Source organism: Salmo salar, chromosome 24, assembly GCF_965601325.2.
Source record: "Salmo salar chromosome 24, fSalSal1, whole genome shotgun sequence".
NCBI classification, from domain to species: Eukaryota; Metazoa; Chordata; class Actinopteri; order Salmoniformes; family Salmonidae; genus Salmo; species Salmo salar.
In genome coordinates, this window is record NC_138314.1 from 45,547,501 (window position 1) to 45,565,897 (window position 18,397).

General features: G+C 44.6%; 1 protein-coding gene across 2 annotated transcripts; it reads right to left on the reverse strand.

Moving 5' to 3' along the window:
• Positions 1-5,021: 5,021 nt before the first annotated feature.
• On the reverse strand, positions 5,022-17,315 carry LOC106585939 (endothelial lipase). Of its 2 annotated transcripts, none has more exons than XM_045706997.2 (10): positions 17,218-17,315; positions 10,659-10,843; positions 10,355-10,534; positions 9,256-9,367; positions 8,728-8,952; positions 8,195-8,437; positions 6,867-6,987; positions 6,336-6,566; positions 5,954-6,061; positions 5,022-5,787 (listed from the first exon to the last, which is right to left on the reverse strand). In XM_045706997.2, the coding sequence occupies exons 2-10, from the start codon at positions 10,779-10,781 to the stop codon at positions 5,775-5,777; spliced, it is 1,356 nt and encodes a 451-aa protein (XP_045562953.1). In that variant the 5' UTR covers positions 10,782-10,843; positions 17,218-17,315; the 3' UTR covers positions 5,022-5,774. The 2 variants fall into 2 exon arrangements, with proteins under 2 accessions (XP_045562953.1, XP_014028164.3); XM_014172689.3 differs by lacking the exon at positions 17,218-17,315 and adding an exon at positions 12,306-12,595.
• Positions 17,316-18,397: the final 1,082 nt, after the last annotated feature.

Here is an 18,397-nt window from a genome sequence, read left to right on the forward strand (position 1 = left end):
CATGTGCTGGTAGTACCCAACTCAGTAATCTCCTTTTATGCCTCTCGTGCCATGTGCTGGTAGTACCCAACTCAGTAATCTCCTCTTATGCCTCTCGTGCCATGTGCTGGTAGTACCCAACTCAGTAATCTCCTCTTATGCCTCTCGTGCCATGTGCTGGTAGTACCCAACTCAGTAATCTCCTCTTATGCCTCTCGTGCCATGTGCTGGTAGTAACCCAACTCAGTAATCTCCTCTTATGCCTCTCGTGCCATGTGCTGGTAGTACCCAACTCAGTAATCTCCTCTTATGCCTCTCGTGCCATGTGCTGGTAGTACCCAACTCAGTAATCTCCTCTTATGCCTCTCATGCCATGTGCTGGTAGTACCCAACTCAGTAATCTCCTCTTATGCCTCTCGTGCCATGTGCTGGTAGTACCCAACTCAGTAATCTCCTCTTATGCCTCTCGTGCCATGTGCTGGTAGTACCCAACTCAGTAATCTCCTCTTATGCCTCTCGTGCCATGTGCTGGTAGTACCCAACTCAGTAATCTCCTCTTATGCCTCTCATGCCATGTGCTGGTAGTACCCAACTCAGTAATCTCCTCTTATGCCACTCGTGCCATGTGCTGGTAGTAACCCAACTCAGTAATCTCCTCTTATGCCTCTCGTGCCATGTGCTGGTAGTACCCAACTCAGTAATCTCCTTTTATGCCTCTCGTGCCATGTGCTGGTAGTACCCAACTCAGTAATCTCCTCTTATGCCTCTCGTGCCATGTGCTGGTAGTAACCCAACTCAGTAATCTCCTCTTATGCCTCTCGTGCCATGTGCTGGTAGTAACCCAACTCAGTAATCTCCTCTTATGCCTCTCGTGCCATGTGCTGGTAGTACCCAACTCAGTAATCTCCTCTTATGCCTCTCGTGCCATGTGCTGGTAGTAACCCAACTCAGTAATCTCCTCTTATGCCTCTCGTGCCATGTGCTGGTAGTACCCAACTCAGTAATCTCCTCTTATGCCTCTCGTGCCATGTGCTGGTAGTAACCCAACTCAGTAATCTCCTCTTATGCCTCTCGTGCCATGTGCTGGTAGTAACCCAACTCAGTAATCTCCTCTTATGCCTCTCGTGCCATGTGCTGGTAGTACCCAACTCAGTAATCTCCTCTTATGCCTCTCGTGCCATGTGCTGGTAGTAACCCAACTCAGTAATCTCCTCTTATGCCTCTCGTGCCATGTGCTGGTAGTACCCAACTCAGTAACGACCATCATGTTGCTAATTAGCCTTCTACTCAGGGCTCATATCCTTCCTTCTAAACCACTCAAGGCAAATGCATCGAAAGATACATCTGTATAGGCCTAGGCAATGCTGTTGGTTCATTGATTGTGCAGGGCGTCTTACAGTTAGTCTATAATTATAGTGAATTAGTGTTTGAAGTAATAGAGCTATTTTTATATATTTTAATAATTAATAGACTGACACATGACCTTTAGCTATACAGAATATCTCACCATAATTGTCCGTTTCCATCTCCTCTCTCTGCTTTAGTTGCTTTCTCCAGTGAGTAGAGAGAGAGAGAGGGGCTGTCAACAGTTTATTAATGAAATATTATTTTGTCGTGAAAACATTTTTACTATCAATATTCCTGAACAGATTTCACTAGGTTTCCCACCAACTAAGCACTAGGTAAATGCAGGAAAAGGGTTAGCGAGCCCATGGCATACAGAGTTTTGGGAGAATATCACCTGTCGCGTAGTGAGAAGCTACGTACTTCTCAAACAGTGGTTGATGCCTGGAGTGAAATATCCAGAGTAGCCTGAAAAACAAACCAGTGGAAAGTGGCCTCCATCCACTATTGGAATGCATATGGATTTACGTGTCATTCCCCTGCCCCCCCCCCGTTTCTGCCAATTTGATAATCAACCATTCTGAATCTGAACTAATTTTAACATATTACTGAAGATAAATTACATTTGAAATAGTGACAATATGATAACTTGATGAGAGAACAGAGCCTGAGGCAAGGAACAGAATGCAAGATTTTTTTTTGTTACTTCTCAGATCATCAACAGCCTGTAGTCGCATCATACAAGCCCATATATGTTTTGATCTCTAAGACATTGTAAGGTGTGTATCATTCACATCTAAAGTTGCAAAATAACTCTAAATCTAGCATATAGGACATGTTTCAAACTATCACTTTTACGCTCAACATAGCCGCTTCATATGCGTACTCGCTCCAAGTCTGAAAACTTATATAAATGTGATATTTCTGTTTGTTTTGCAAACATTTCCAAAAACCTGTTTTTGCTTTGTCATTATGGGGTATTGTGTGTAGATTGATGAGAGGGGGGAAAAAACGATTTAATACATTTTAGAATAAGGCTGTAGCGTAAAACAAAATGTGGGAAGAAGTCAAGGGGTCTGCATACTTTCTAAACTAATTTAGCATCAAAAACATGTAGCTGCAGATCAAATGGTTATATTCCAGATGTTATCCTCAGTGACGTTTTTGGGGGTAATCACGTGTTTTTTTTTAAACTACAACGAGCTGTAGGGAGGATTGAGAGGAGTGATTTCCTGATCTCCACTTGTCCCAATTTGATTGAGTGTGCATTCGTAGTTAAACGTGTGCCTTTCATGTGATTTTTACTGAGGAGTGGCTTCCGTCTGGCCACTCTACTATAAAGGCCTGATTGGTAGAGTGCTGAAGAGATGGTTGTCCTTCTGGAAGGTTCTCCCATCTCCACAGAGGAACTCTGGAGCTCTGTCAGAGTGACCATTGGGTTCTTGGTCACCTCCCTGACCAAGCCCCCCTCCGCACCCCCCACCAATTGCTCAGTTTGGTCGGGCGACCAGCTCTAGGAAGAGTCTTGGTGGTTTCAAACTTCTTCCATTTAAGAATGATGGAGGCCACTGTGTTCTTGGGGACCTTCGATGCTGCAGACATTTTTTGGTAACCTTTTGGTACCCCAGATCTGTACCTCCTCACTGTCCTGTCTCGAGGCTCTACGGACAATTCCTTCAACCTCATGGCTTGGTTTTTTTGCTCTGACATGCACTGTCGACTGTGGGACCTTATATAGGCAAGTGTGCACCTTTCCAAATCATGTCAAATCAATTGAATTTACCACAGGTGGACTCCAATCCAAGTTGTAGAAACATCTCAAGGATGATCAATGGAAACAGGATGCAACGAAGCTACATTTTGAGTCTCAAAGCAAAAGGCTCTGAATATTTACAGTAACAGTAAAAAGTTTGGACACACCTACTCATTCAATGGTTTTTCTTTATTTTTTACTATTTTCTGCATTGCAGAATAATAGTGAAGACATCAAAACTATGAAATAACACATATGGAATCATGTAATAACCAAAAATGTGTCAAAAATGTGTTGTGGCTGCTTTTCCTTCACTCTGCAGTCCAACTCATCCCAAACCATCTCAATTGGGTTGAGGTCGGATGATTGTGGAGGCCAGGTCATCTGATGCAGCACTCCATCACTCTCCTTGGTCAAACAGCCCTTACACAGCCTGGAAGTGTTTTGGGTCATTGTCCTATTTAAAAATGATAGTCCCTATACTAAGCGCAAACCAGATGGGATGGCGTATCGCTGTAGAATGCTGTGGTAGCCATGCTGGTTAAGTGTGCCTTGAATTCTAAATAAATCAGTGTCACCAGCAAAGCACCCCCACACCATCACACCTCCTCCTCCATACTTCACGGTGGGAACTACACATACGGAGATCATCCGTTCACCAACTCTGCGTCTCACAAAGACACGGCGGTTGGAACTAAAAATCTCAAATTTGGACAGATTTTCACCGGTCTAATGTCCACTGCTCGTGTTTCTTTGCCCAAGCAAGTCTCTTCTTCTTGTTGGTGTCCTTCAGTAGTGGTTTCTTTGCAGCAATTTGACCATGAAGACCTGATTCACACAGTCTCCTCTGAACAGTTGATGTTGAGATGTGTCTTACTTTTACTGTGTAAAGCTATTATTTGGAATGCAACTTCTGAGGCTGGTAACTCTAATGAACGTATGCTCTGCAGCAGAGGTAACTCTGGGTCTTCCTTTCCTGTGGCGGTCCCCATGAGAGCCAGTTTCATCATAGCGCTTGATGGTTTTTGCAATTGCACTTGAATTAACTGTCAAAGTTCTTGAAAATGTTCCAGATTGGCTGACCATGTCTTAAATTAATGGACTGCTGTTTCTCTTTGCTCGTTTGAGCAGTTCTTGCCATAATATGGACTTGGTCTTTTACCAAATAGGGCTGTCTTCTGTATAGCACCCCTACCTTGTAACACAACTGATTGGCTCAAATGCATTAAGGAAATTCCTCAAATTAACAAGTCACCGGTTAATTGAAATGCATTCCATGTGAATACCTCATGAATCTGGTTGAGAGAATGCCAAGCATTTACAAAGCTGTCAAGGAAAAGGGTGGCTACTTTGAAAAATCTCAAATTTATTTTGATTTAATACATGATTCCATGTGTGTTATTTCATAGTTTGTCTTCACTATTATTCTACATTGTAGAAGATAGTTAAAGAAAAACCCTTGAATGAGTAGGTGTCCAAATTTGACTGGTACTGAATGTAAAGAAATACTTTAATAAATCTGCAAAAAATGTCTAAAAACCTGTTTTAGCTTTGTCATTATGGGGCAGTGTAGATTAAGGATTTATGTTTTAAATCAAATTCTAGAATAAGGCTGTAACATAACAAAAATGTGGAGAAAGTCAAGGGGTCTGAATACTTTCCAAATGCACTGTAAGTCAACTTAACATGGACTTAACTCATATTATGTAAACTTATAGTCACTGCACTATGGACTCTGAGAAATTATCAGATTTTTGGGGCTTAAGTTAGAGCAACTCAAATGGGTGCCATATTTTAGTAGTGCACTACCCTGTTAGTAAACCTTGTAATTTCAAGTATTCTATACTTTGACTCACCAAGGTGTGGTCTAAAGTTTGGGCTTTTAAGTATAGAAAAGGTATGGCCATCCAGCTGATGATAAAAGGTCAAAACAGAATAAAAAAAATAAGTGAATTTAATTTATTTAGGAAAAAAAAATAAAAAATGTTAGTTACATTATATACACAAACTACTATGGTACACAGAAGTCACAATACAGTGAAAGATCATGTGCACGTAGCCAGTCACCTCCTTCAGTTATACAGTGTATTCACGTTAATCTCACTCGGCTCGCTCTACCCAAAAAGACACTCGCACACACACACACGGTCATACTATACAAATGACGTGCACACACGCAAAACGCATAAAAAAATAAAATAAAAAAAAGACATACACTCAAAACGCAAGCAGACAAAATACTGCAGCTCACAAATATTAAACGATTCAAATGTAATGTGCATCAGTACAAGGTGTACTTGGGGGGTTGATAAATAAAGCCTGGTCTTGCAGTGCTTCCATTCTTCATAAATTAATACAAAAAATATACAGTAAAGAGACTAGGTTTGTTGGGGGGGGGGGGGGGGGGATGTCCGATAACACATTTAACACCATTTTCCTAATCCGAGTTGACTGCCAGTCTGCACAAAGAAACACTTAAGAATCGTCCGACAATACTGACAGACAGTACACCTAAGGACCGCCCACCCCTCCCCACAGAACGTGCCTCCCGTCGTCCCATTTGACAGCGACCAGTGTCATGTGAGCATCAGTAACCAACGGAAACCATCCAGGTGCTCGTCACGAATCGACGGCGGTTCTTTCTTCCGCCTTCGGGTCCCCATGGCGACAGTGTATTGATCTTTGAAGTCCAGAATCCTTATATGTGTAACCTGACAAAATCAAAACAAGAGGAACAGTCAATAAACATGATTGACAATACATCAAGACAATCTCAGGACTTTGTCTAATGGTTTTAAAGTAACAGATTTTATACAGAGTCAAATAAGACACCGTTAGGGAATTCAACAATACACACTATTTGACTGGGCAGTGTACCTTTTTTTACTGGGTTTTACCTCCCAGCCATCGCGACACTTGACGTACGTGATCCCCTGTCCTGGAGTGATCTCAGTCAACGAGGGGTCCTGGGCACAGAACGTGAACCTGCACAAGCAAGAAAACTGGTCAATACGAGAAGTGTAAGACAACACAAAAAAGGCAAAGAGCAAGACACTAAATATGCCAAAGCAGAGTCCCAGTTCATAAAGTGAAAAGAACAATGTATAATTGACTAATGAAAACATCCCAGTTTATGAGCGTATTATCAAAAAAATCACAGATGGTCGATTTCGCATGGTGAACCACCAACCACCCAGTGGGAGCACAACTAGCATTTGTAAAACAAAATGGCTGCTGCTGTTCTCCCACCCCAACTTACTTCTTCTGAGTTTCTCCACACTTGACACGGATCCTACGGACCTCCAACATCTGGTTGGTGGGCTTGCTGCTGCTCTTCCAGTCCCAGAAGTTCTTCTTAATGTTTTTCCAAAAGGACCCGAAGGACTCAGACGCCCCCTCCCAGCTCAGACGGATCTTCAACAGGTCCCCAATGTCGTCCTCGGTGAAGACCAGGAAGGTGTTGGTCAGGTTCAAACCCACTTTGTTAGGACTGGAAGTGGGGGGGGGGGGGGAACACAAAAGGGTCAATCACAGGTCATCTACATACAGTAAATAGTCTTCACTTATTTGCTATTAAGTGAGAAGTTAAAGGCTAGATCAAAACCCACATATTCAAATGAGCTGCACCACAATCCTAACTTCACCCATTCAAGTACAGAGATTTTCCCCCAACACACAGCTTTGAGACCTAGTACAAGTTAACAATGGTCGGTGCAATAGTACAACGCAAGTTCTATCATCTTGGGTTAGGTCTAGTATTGGATACAGTATAGTAATACCATGTACTCACATGTCTACGTGCAGGTCTTGGCTGTCGTTGTGAGCGCCATACAGTTTCACGTAGAAGGTCGGGTCAGCATTATCAGCCTGCTTTCTGTTGAACACATGCATCTTCATCTGGTAATGGATCCCTAGGAGGGACAAACACAGCCCAAGAGGTTTAAAAATCACTTTTATCAACACTAGGGGGCAAGGCTTTAAGCTTACACAGGAGATTACAGTAGCTTTATGACTGCAAGGCGTGTCAAAAACAAGTTGCGATATCAGTGCCAGTAGCTAAAGGATAAGAAAAAGGCATTAAAGCAGATGTAGATGTATAACTGCAGGAGGATTTAACCCAGAGCAGGAGGATTTAACCCAGAGCAGGAGGATTTAACCCAGAGCAGGAGGCTTCAACCAGAGCAGGAGGATTTAACCCAGAGCAGGAGGATTTAACCCAGAGCCCACGGCAGGAGGATTTAACCCACAGCAGGAGGATTTAACCCAGAGCCCACGGCAGGAGGATTTAACCCAGAGCCCACGGCAGGAGGATTTAACCCAGAGCAGGAGGATTTAACCCAGAGCCCACGGCAGGAGGATTTAACCCAGAGCAGGAGGATTTAACCCAGAGCCCACGGCAGGAGGATTTAACCCAGAGCCCAGGGCAGGAGGATTTAACCCAGAGCCCACGGCAGGAGGATTTAACCCAGAGCCCAGGGCAGGAGGATTTAACCCAGAGCCCACGGCAGGAGGATTTAACCCACAGCAGGAGGATTTAACCCAGAGCCCACGGCAGGAGGATTTAACCCACAGCAGGAGGATTTAACCCAGAGCCCACGGCAGGAGGATTTAACCCAGAGCCCACGGCAGGAGGATTTAACCCAGAGCCCACGGCAGGAGGATTTAACCCACGGCAGGAGGATTTAACCCACGGCAGGAGGATTTAACCCACGGCAGGAGGATTTAACCCACGGCAGGAGGATTTAACCCAGGGCAGGAGGATTTAACCCAGGGCAGGAGGATTTAGCCCAGGGCAGGAGGATTTAGCCCAGGGCAGGAGGATTTAGCCCAGAGCAGGAGGATTTAACCCAGAGCAGGAGGATTTAACCCAGAGCAGGAGGATTTAACCCAGAGCAGGAGGATTTAACCCAGAGCAGGAGGATTTAACCCAGAGCAGGAGGATTTAACCCAGAGCAGGAGGATTTAACCCAGAGCAGGAGGATTTAACCCAGAGCAGGAGGATTTAACCCAGAGCCCACATGTAAGTTAGAGAAAATATAAAAACTAGAACCTGGATACACAGTTTCAGTTACTGTTGGAACCACTAAACCAACCATAGGGCTACAAAACACAGCTCACCTCCGAAGGGTGTGTCGGCACGGGTCTTCAGGTACATCTTGCTATTGCGCCTCTTCCTCGTCTTCTTGGCGTTGTAACCCATCTGGTTGCAACGGTTCTTACGACAGCTCAGGCAGATGCCCTTCTTGAAGCGTTCAGAGTCCGTGCACTGGTAGGCGAAGCTTGCGTGTTCCTTGCTAATCAGAGAGTCCACAAACAGGTGTACGGCTCGCTCGTGCTCACACTTCATCACATCCATGAAGTCTGAAGAGGGGAGAACGGGTTAGATTAACTCACAACAGCAAAACCAGTACAGTACTGTGTCCAAGTTAAGCTTGCAGAATTCCCTGAGTTTCAGAAATCTTGTTTGGAGGATTCCTGGAACCAGGAGCGACTGTGAGCGATTATAAGAGAATCCGCCAAGCGAGAGAGATATATATATATATACACTGTACACAGACATTTTTTTTTAACTGAATTTGGGAAAGATTCAGAAATGTTGGTCACCGAAACTTCTTTCCGCGTCTCGGTGACTACTCAGTGTGGGCACTCACTTCCTCCGGCGGCGCTGGTCAGAACGCTGGTCAGGTCACAGCCCGGCTGCACGTCTCCTCCGTTGGGGTAGATGTCGATGTCTCCAATGGGCTGCTGGATGCCTATGCTCACTCCCAGCGCCTCGCGAGTGTACGTATGCAGGACGTCCACGAAGTCAGCGTCGTCCGAAGACAGGCGCTTCTCATCCCCCACCCCCTCAAACATGGGCCCTGCCGGATCTAGACCTATAGGAGAGGTGGGAGAAACAGGAATGTCTCATTTGGTGGACAAGAGAGGGGTTGTGTCTAAGATCTGTAGGCATACAGCTTCTGCAGTCAATACACCGAAACTATAGACATCTTAACACATCCGTCGCTCCATAAAGACATGTTGAAGCTAGATAGATAATTGACTATATGGAGCTTTACCCTAATGGGTACTTGTTTCCTATTGGACTAGTATGGAGTTTGATTTACAGGAGCTTGGCACCGTTCCAACATTGTATGGAGCAACATTAAGTGATATCATACCATCTTCGAGCCACTTACCTGTGATTCGGCCGACGCTCCCTCGCACAAACGTGCCTGCGTAGCCCGCCACATGGGCCCCCAAGCTGTAGCCAATCAGGTGCACATTCTGCAAGGGCATCTGCTGTTCCTCCTATCGGATACAAGACAACCCACACACACAATCAGCTGCTGCTACCCCCCACAAACACAGTGAACAAGACCTGGCCCTCGGCCAATAGCAGTCAGTCATTCCCTGGGCACCAGCCAATCCCAGTGGAGATAATGAGGGCAGAATACGTTCCCGCTCTTCCTTCCATGCAACAGCACCTCTACCTTCTGCCTCAATCTACTCCCCTATCCACAGCCTGAACCCTGGGCTTGCGTGTCAACCATGTCCTGGTCTGGTTCAGGGGACAGGGCCTGAATGGGACGTTGGATAGGTCCCAATACTGTTAAATAGCCTCCTTTCCCTCAATCCTCCATCTGAACAGACTAGATGGGTAAAAAGGAAAGCAGTACGGTGGATTTTTAACTAAACCCAGTCTCTGCTTTTAGTGGAAGTCAAGTCGCGAATGAGGGGGAGAGGACTGCGAATGCAGCCATTGGCTCGTGATGAGAGCGATTCCCCATCGCAAACTAGATACAGGACAACTCTTCCTCAAGAGCATCTGCAGAGTCCCGACCAACCAAATGGAAATGACAGTATACCCCAGAACTCCCGTTTGGGATTCTAGAATCCCAGAGTTCCCACCCACACCTGCAAAGGTTGGCAGCAGCTTCCCGGCTGTTCTGTTGCTAAGGGAAACTTCCCTGCCAGCCAATCCTGCGCAACACATTACTACTACTACTGCAGTAGCCAGTTGGTGGGCTTGGAAGGGTGTTAGGCTACTCAGCTGTGCTCTAACACACTGGACTCCATGTGTCCTGGAGCCATCTCCACTCACTAAGCTACTGGAGACAGTCCTGTCCTCTGTCAGTATTTGTAAACCTAGAGATCAATGTATACGAACCAGCCCTCTCCACTCACTAAGCTACTGGAGACAGTCCTGTCCTCTGTCAGTATTTGTAAACGAACCAGCCCTTTTCACCAATAGAAGACGCCACAGAACTATCAAATAAATTCAAATCAATTACACACCTGGAGCCAGTTGATGGTGGTGGCGACGCTGAGGCCGACTTGGTGGGTGTGGTTGACAGCGTCAGGGTAGAGCTGGTGGGCCATGGGCAACCATTCAACGATGACCACGTTGGCCTCTGGTTCTCGCTGCATCATGGCCGCCACCAGCTTTCGCATCCAACTCTCAAACATCCCGCTCATCTGGAGAGGGAGGTTCTCAATGAGTCAGTGATCATCAAACTGTCACACACTCTCTTCTAAAAACACAAAGAGTCATTGAAGCAAACTGTGGGAGGGTAGTCTATAAGAGAGTTTGTGTTTTTACCGTCCAGCCGTGGATAATAAAGATAGTCTTGGCAGTGACGTTGAATCCACATTCCAGCAGACTTTTCTTCTCACCAGGCACCAAGATGCAGCCGTCCACATCTAGATCCAGACTCTTCCTCATGTTGTATGTGATCCGGTCATGGACCGTCTCATCGTCACCATGTGGCACTTTAAACTCCTCATCTGAGGAAGAGAGAGAGGAGTGAAGGAAGAGGGAGACAGAGAGGGGGGAGAGGAAACAGGGAGAGAGGAAACATCAGTATTAGCATTGTCTCTTTGTGCACCTCAGTGTTGTCCTGGAGTCTTCATCTTCCATTCAGTGCACCAGACTGGTGAAAGAAATAGTGTGAATATCTATCAGGAGCTTTGCTTTTCCATTCCACGGTTTTGAATAATCTTTTTTTTTTTTAATCACCCCTTCCACAGATCAACTCAGTGTAGTACAGAGGGGAGGAGAAGCGGTAAGGAGAGGAAGCTGTTGCTGAAAAGCAATCTTTAGCAATTATTTCTATGACAACGCCCTGAAGTCACCTGTTAATGTAGTACAGACAGTGTAACCTATACAGTTAAGCCATGTAGGTCATACAGCAGCTATGCCGATGTCAAATGGCTTACACCCCCACACCGATTTATCCTTCCTGATTGCCTAGTCACTTTAACTACATGTACACATTAGAGCTACCTCATACCGCTGCACATTAACTAGATACGAGTAGGCCTGCTCCTTGTAATTGGTGTCCTTGTTACTTTATTACCATTTTTTTCCTTTTACTGTGCATTGTTGTAAGCATTTTACTGTAGTCTACACGTGTTAAACTCGGCGCACATTAATTACTACCGTGGCCTTTCTGCCACTGGCGCACGGCCACATCTCCGCACTCCAGAGCTCCCCAAACTGTTTTACACTGGTCGTGCTCGTACTGACACGCGTTCACACGAACACTCAAGATATCTGCAGAGTTTAAAAAATAAATAAAAAACGAGGCAAGTTGGTCCTACTGTAGTCAGTCAGGATAGTAATTTAGAAAATCGCATGGAAAATATTTAGATAACTTTGTTACGACTGGCACATGAGCATAAATTCCTCTCAGGAACAGAACAGGATAGTGGAATTCTGTGGACTTTACATAAAATTGCTTTCATGTAAAACATTTTAAGATAATCGGAATGTAACATTGGAATTTAGACTGATTTAGCTTAAAATCTCAATTCAATATGGAACAGGAGACGTGGCGTCTTGTCCGGGTTTTGCGCCACATTGAACAAGTTGTTACATTTTTTGTTCAGTATAATTTGTGTGGCTTCGGGTTGCATTCAATAGAGCGCGATAACAAGAAAATGTCCACCCTGGCATGGACAACAACAAAAAAAAAGTTAGATTATATAGGTTTATATTCTGAGAACTAGAAGAGACAATTAAAAACAGGGATGTGGCTGGAGAAAAGTAGCACCCTTCCTAAGTCACTTTTCCAACTCACACGAAAACTGCCTTAAGAGTCATTGACCCTTTCTTCACGGTGTCTCTCCCTCACGACTCAAACCTCCAGTGGGTAATCTAACCTAATATTTATATTTAGGGCAGGCTATCCGAATATGGTATTAAAGTTAATGAAACAGTTTGAGATTGGATTTAATGTCATTTTACCTTTGAAAACGGTGTTCTCTTCCGCTCCCGACACAAAGAATGCAACTGCACAAAGTGAGAAACTCCACAACAAAAGGGTGCTATTTTTCATTTCTTCTAAAAAAATAAAAAATGTAAAGCGCGTTAGTTGTTTAGATAATAACTGGAAGGTTCACAGTTGGTGTTTTCACTGAGCCTGTCCAATGAACCTAGTGTCAATGAAAGCCGGCGGCAGTGGTTCGTATGTGCCTAAAAAAAACCGGTAGCAGCAGCGTGAATGTATGAACTTGCGGCAAGTTTCTCATTACAGATTTAAATAGTTTCTCCTTTAGTCATCTGATCATCGGCAGATCGCTACGTGGGAATTCTAGGCCTGTAATTGGTCAAGCCCCCATTTGTTTACGTTTTAAAGGCGTGGTGAAGAAAAGGATGAATGAGTTTGTAGTAGCTTCTCACGTTGCTTCTTTTTAACCCTTTCATGGGCCGTGTCTGAAAACAAAACTATGTGATTTGCACCCCCCGTATGGCTCTGAATATGTGGAGTAGACTACACTGAGTACACAACTAGGCTACAGTGAGGTATGGAAGAGAAATGCTAATATCTCAGTTACAACATGTCATAACCTGTAGGCGGCATGCTTTTGTCTCTAAATCTTCGAGTCAAACTGGACCTCTCTTTTCCATTTAGCCCATAGTAACCACTCACATTTATAGAGGCTATGGTTTGACAGTCAAAACACAGAGAGATCGATTTTGTGTGTGTGTGTGTGTGTGTGTGTTTCAGAGAGGAAATGTTATTGTCTAATTGTGATTAGCAATTATTCAACTTTAGAAAAATAGAAGTGCAACATGTAAAGTGTTGGTCCTATGTTTCATGAGCTGAAATGTATATTTTTTTTAAACACACAGAAATGTTCCATAAGCGAAATAAACATATTTCTCTCAAATGTTTGTTTATGCCACAAATTTGTTTACATCCCTATTAGTGAGCATTTCTACTATGCCAAGATAATCCATCCACCTGACAGGTTTGGCATATCAAGAAGCTGATTAAACAGCATGATCATTACTCAGGTGCACCTTGTGTTGGGGACAATAAAAGGCCACTTTAAAATGTGCAGTTTTGTAACACAATACAATGCCACAGATGTCTCAACTTTTTAGGGAGTGTGCAATTGGCATGCTGACTGCAGGAATGTCAACCAGAGCTGTTGCCAGAGAATTTAATGTTCATATTTCTCTACCATAAGTCGTCTCCAACATCGTTTTAGAGAATTTGGCAGTACGACCAACTGGCCTCACAACCGCAGACCACGTGTAACCACGGCAGCCCAGGACCTCCACATCCAGCTTCTTCACCTGCGGGATCGTCTGAATAGGGGGAAGAGGGGTGCCGAGGAGTAGTTCTGTCTGTAATAAAGCCTTTTGTGGGGAAAAACTAATTCTAATTGGCTGGGCCTGGCTCGCGAGTGGGTGGGCCTGGCTGCCAAGTGGGTGGGCCAATGCCCTCCTAGGCCCACCTATGGCTGCACCCCTGCCCAGTCATGTGAAATCCATAGATTAGGGCATAGTGAATTTATTTCAATTGACTGATTTATTGTATATGAACTGTAAATCATAAAAAATATTTGAGATTGTTGCATGTTATGTTTACATTTTTGTTCAGTATAATTTGTGTAGCTTCAGGTTCCATTCAATAGAGCACGATAACAAGAAAATGTCCACCCTCGCATGGACAAAAAAAGTTATATTATATTCTATAGGATTATATTCTGAGAACTAGAAGAGACAATTAAAACAGGCATTTGGCTGGAGAAAAGTATCACCCTCTGCTAGCCCATGGGAATGTTTAAAGGCCCCGCGCGCGATGGGGGAGGGGATTGTTTACCTCTCTCTCTCTCTCGCTCTCTCCCTCCCTCTCTCCCTCCCTCTCTCTCTCTCGCTCTCTCCCTCCCTCTCTCTCTCTCTGGCGAGGTGCCAAGGCTGCTCACTGACGGAGTTTCAATTGATGATGGGAAGAATAGGCTCACTCAAGCAAGGCCCTGGCTACAATAATACCAGTGTTTACACACATACATGAGCGCACAGTAGGACGTTTAGCTGGAGATCCGTACACCTGCTACCCGCTGGCGCCTCGGCAGGAGCTGAGGAGATTCCCTTGAATTTATGAAACACACAGCGTCTCTCTCTCTCTCTCTCTCTGACGTCTCTATACTCTTAGATAAACAAGCTGTTAGGCCTATCAGATGTTGTCTAATGTGTTTTATTAGGCTTGTGTTAAATAAGGTTGTCAGCACTGTTAAGAACAACCCTCGTCGTGACTTAATGCTCGAGAAGGAATGACTAAATTATTCTATTCAAAGCTCATCTGAGTGTCCGTGCTGATAAAGATAGATGGATATTTTTAAATCTCTGCTTCATCAAAACGTTGGACACCATTAGTGGACATATTACAACAGCTGTTACAAATAACCAAAGCCCTTTCATGTCATTGCAGCCTGCTGCCTGCTTAGGTGCTGCTACCTCTCAGTGGGATGGATATGGTTGCTCTCTATCAGCTGGTTTCAGTCTATCAGCTGGTTTCAGTCAATCAGCTGGTTTCAGTCTATCAGCTGGTTTCAGTCTATCAGCTGGTTGCTCTCTATCAGCTGGTTTCAGTCTATCAGCTGGTTTCAGTCTATCAGCTGGTTTCAGTCTATCAGCTGGTTTCAGTCTATCAGCTGGTTGCTCTCTATCAGCTGGTTGCTCTCTATCAGCTGGTTTCAGTCTATCAGCTGGTTTCAGTCTATCAGCTGGTTGCTCTCTATCAGCTGGTTTCAGTCTATCAGCTGGTTGCTCTCTATCAGCTGGTTTCAGTCTATCAGCTGGTTGCTCTCTATCAGCTGGTTTCAGTCTATCAGCTGGTTGCTCTCTATCAGCTGGTTTCAGTCTATCAGCTGGTTTCAGTCTATCAGCTGGTTGCTCTCTATCAGCTGGTTTCAGTCTATCAGCTGGTTGCTCTCTATCAGCTGGTTTCAGTCTATCAGCTGGTTGCTCTCTATCAGCTGGTTTCAGTCTATCAGCTGGTTGCTCTCTATCAGCTGGTTTCAGTCTATCAGCTGGTTTCACTCTATCAGCTGGTTTCAGTCTATCAGCTGGTTTCAGTCTATCAGCTGGTTGCTCTCTATCAGCTGGTTTCAGTCTATCAGCTGGTTTCACTCTATCAGCTGGTTTCAGTCTATCAGCTGGTTGCTCTCTATCAGCTGGTTTCAGTCTATCAGCTGGTTTCACTCTATCAGCTGGTTTCAGTCTATCAGCTGGTTTCAGTCAATCAGCTGGTTTCAGTCTATCAGCTGGTTTCAGTCTATCAGCTGGTTGCTCTCTATCAGCTGGTTTCAGTCTATCAGCTGGTTTCAGTCAAACAGCTGGTTTCAGTCTATCAGCTGGTTTCAGTCTATCAGCTGGTTTCAGTCTAACAGCTGGTTTCAGTCTATCAGCTGGTTGCAGTCTATCAGCTGGATATCATAAGGTGAATGCACCAATTTGTAAGTCGCCCTGGATAAGAGCGTCTGCTAAATGACGTAAATGTAATGTAATGTAAATGGTTTCAGTCTATCAGCTGGTTTCAGTCAATCAGCTGGTTTCAGTCTATCAGCTGGTTGCTCTCTATTAACTGGTTTCATTCTGTCAACTGGTTTCAGTCTATCAGCTGGTTTCAGTCTATCAGCTGGTTTCAGTCTATCAGCTGGTTTCAGTCTATCAGCTGGTTGCTCTCTATCAGCTGGTTTCAGTCTATCAGCTGGTTTCAGTCTATCAGCTGGTTTCAGTCTATCAGCTGGTTTCAGTCTATCAGCTGGTTTCAGTCTAACAGCTGGTTTCAGTCTAACAGCTGGTTGCTCTCTATCAGCTGGTTTCAGTCTATCAGCTGGTTTCAGTCTATCAGCTGGTTTCAGTGTATCAGCTGGTTGCTCTCTATCAGCTGCACCGCTCTATCAGCTGGTTTCAGTCTATCAGCTGCTCTATGAGCTGCACCGCTCTATCCCTTCATAGCAGCCAGAACCTCTAAGACAGTGAGAAAGACCTGTCCATTACACAGCACCTCAGACTTGTAAGACAACACGTCACCAATGTTACGTTGAAATAACCCTTGGCCCCTAGGCCCTTTATGGAGTGGCCACTTGCTGATGCATTTCATAGTCTCAATCACTCGAGTCTTATTTGGGGGGGGAAAAAAATAGGAATTGAACCGATCAAAGTTCACTTGTATCCCAACTGCAACTTGTCAATATTCCAAAATCCATTTTGTGACCATCGTGTCCCCAATGTGACCTGTTTTGTAACATGATTCCCTATGAAACGTCGCCAGATAGACACTCTCTGGTAATAGATAGTGAGAAAGTATTATTTTTTTTTAAACAGCACCGAAGTTAACTCGCTGGTGACTTGATAAAGTGATTGAAGCCTGGCTGCTCAATGTGCCTGACTTCCTAGCGTCATAAATTTGTTTTTTAAAAACACACACAAGAGTTGGAACTTAGTTATAGCAAGTGATTTTTTTGTTGATGTTGCACTGATAAACACCTTGTAGCTTGTTCTTTATTTAAGATAGTTTGACAGCTAATGAGGAAGTTGTAGCCATGTTATTTTTCTCTGAAATCAGCAGACAGACTTTCCTGTCTTCTTAGATTGTAGAGCAGTGCACTGACTAGTTTTTCATGCAAATGTTTTTAACTTGAGAAATACTGCACCAAACACCTTAGCTAGATGTAAAATGGCGGTACCAAGACCACCTCAGCAAGGTCTTATTTGTCTTTGATTAATTTTGACAAATTTTTAAGGAAGTGGTTATGTTGTTGCTACGGTGACTCAGGAGGGACAAACAACAGTACCTGCAAAGGTATGATATGCGAACATCCGCCACACCCACATAAAACAACACCCCAAGACAACTTACGTTTGGCTTTCCGTCACGGCCGCTAACGTTTCTTAAAGAGCAGTCTTCAAAAACGAGGCCAAATCAGGAAGTGCAGTCGCCCTTCAATATGGCGACACATCTGAACTCCTCCTCCACATTTACTGGATTGGTTGAACAGTGCAGAAGAGAACATCCCCAAACAGTTTTTTTTCTCTCTCTCTCTCTCTCTCTCTCTCTCTCTCTAATTTACACCTGCTACATTAGGTTAGTCTGAGTGTTGATCTAGTGACTATAGATATAAACAGGACCCTAATCATACACATCCACTCTATATAGATGGATAGATTATGATCCTTCTGTAACACCCTGTGGCAGCTAAGAGATGTCTAATAGGCTAGCTCTCTGTTCAAGTGGTTAGCGTCATGGCTTTTCCAACCCGGAAATCATCCCTTGTAAATGAGAACATGCATGTAGTAATGTGTAAGTGATCACTGTCTAACATCAACCTGACCCCCCCCCCCCCCCCCCCCCATGGTCTATTTGTGGCACAAAGGCATTCAACCATGCATTAATATATGGTCGGTCGGGCTTTATGTCCTTGTGAACATACGGAATGTATGTTTAACACAAACTCACACACGCACGCACGCACACACACACACACACACGCACGCACACACACACACACACACATGTCTGCTAGGCAGAAGGAGTTCAGGGTTGGTTTATTGGACAGTCGTGGTCATTAAATATGTCAGTAGGTCTGTTCTCCAGGTCTGTTCTCCAGGTCTGTTCTCCAGGTCTGTTCTCCAGGTCTGTTCTCCAGGTCTGGACGGCAGTCTGTTTTTCAGGTCTGGACGGCAGTCTGTTTTTCAGGTCTGGACGCCAGTCTGTTTTTCAGGTCTGGACGGCAGTCTGTTCTCCAGGTCTGTTCTCCAGGTCTGTTTTTCAGGTCTGGACGGCAGTCTGTTTTTCAGGTCTGGACGGCAGTCTGTTTTTCAGGTCTGGACGCCAGTCTGTTTTTCAGGTCTGGACGGCAGTCTGTTCTCCAGGTCTGGACGCCAGTCTGTTCTCCAGGTCTGGACGGCAGTCTGTTCTCCAGGTCTGGACGGCAGTCTGTTCTCCAGGTCTGGACGGCAGTCTGTTTTTCAGGTCTGGACGCCAGTCTGTTTTTCAGGTCTGGACGGCAGTCTGTTTTTCAGGTCTGGACGCCAGTCTG

Bases quoted from the DNA above. Each gene is read 5' to 3' on its own strand.
- LOC106585939 (XM_014172689.3), bottom strand. From the start codon at position 12,396: ATGAAAAATAGCACCCTTTTGTTGTGGAGTTTCTCACTTTGTGCAGTT. The intron at 10,535-10,658 runs GTAAAAACACAA...CTCCCTCTCCAG, and splicing joins TTATTATCCACGGCTGGACG to ATGAGCGGGATGTTTGAGAG. The intron at 8,953-9,255 runs GTAAGTGGCTCG...CCTCTCCTATAG, and splicing joins GAGCGTCGGCCGAATCACAG to GTCTAGATCCGGCAGGGCCC.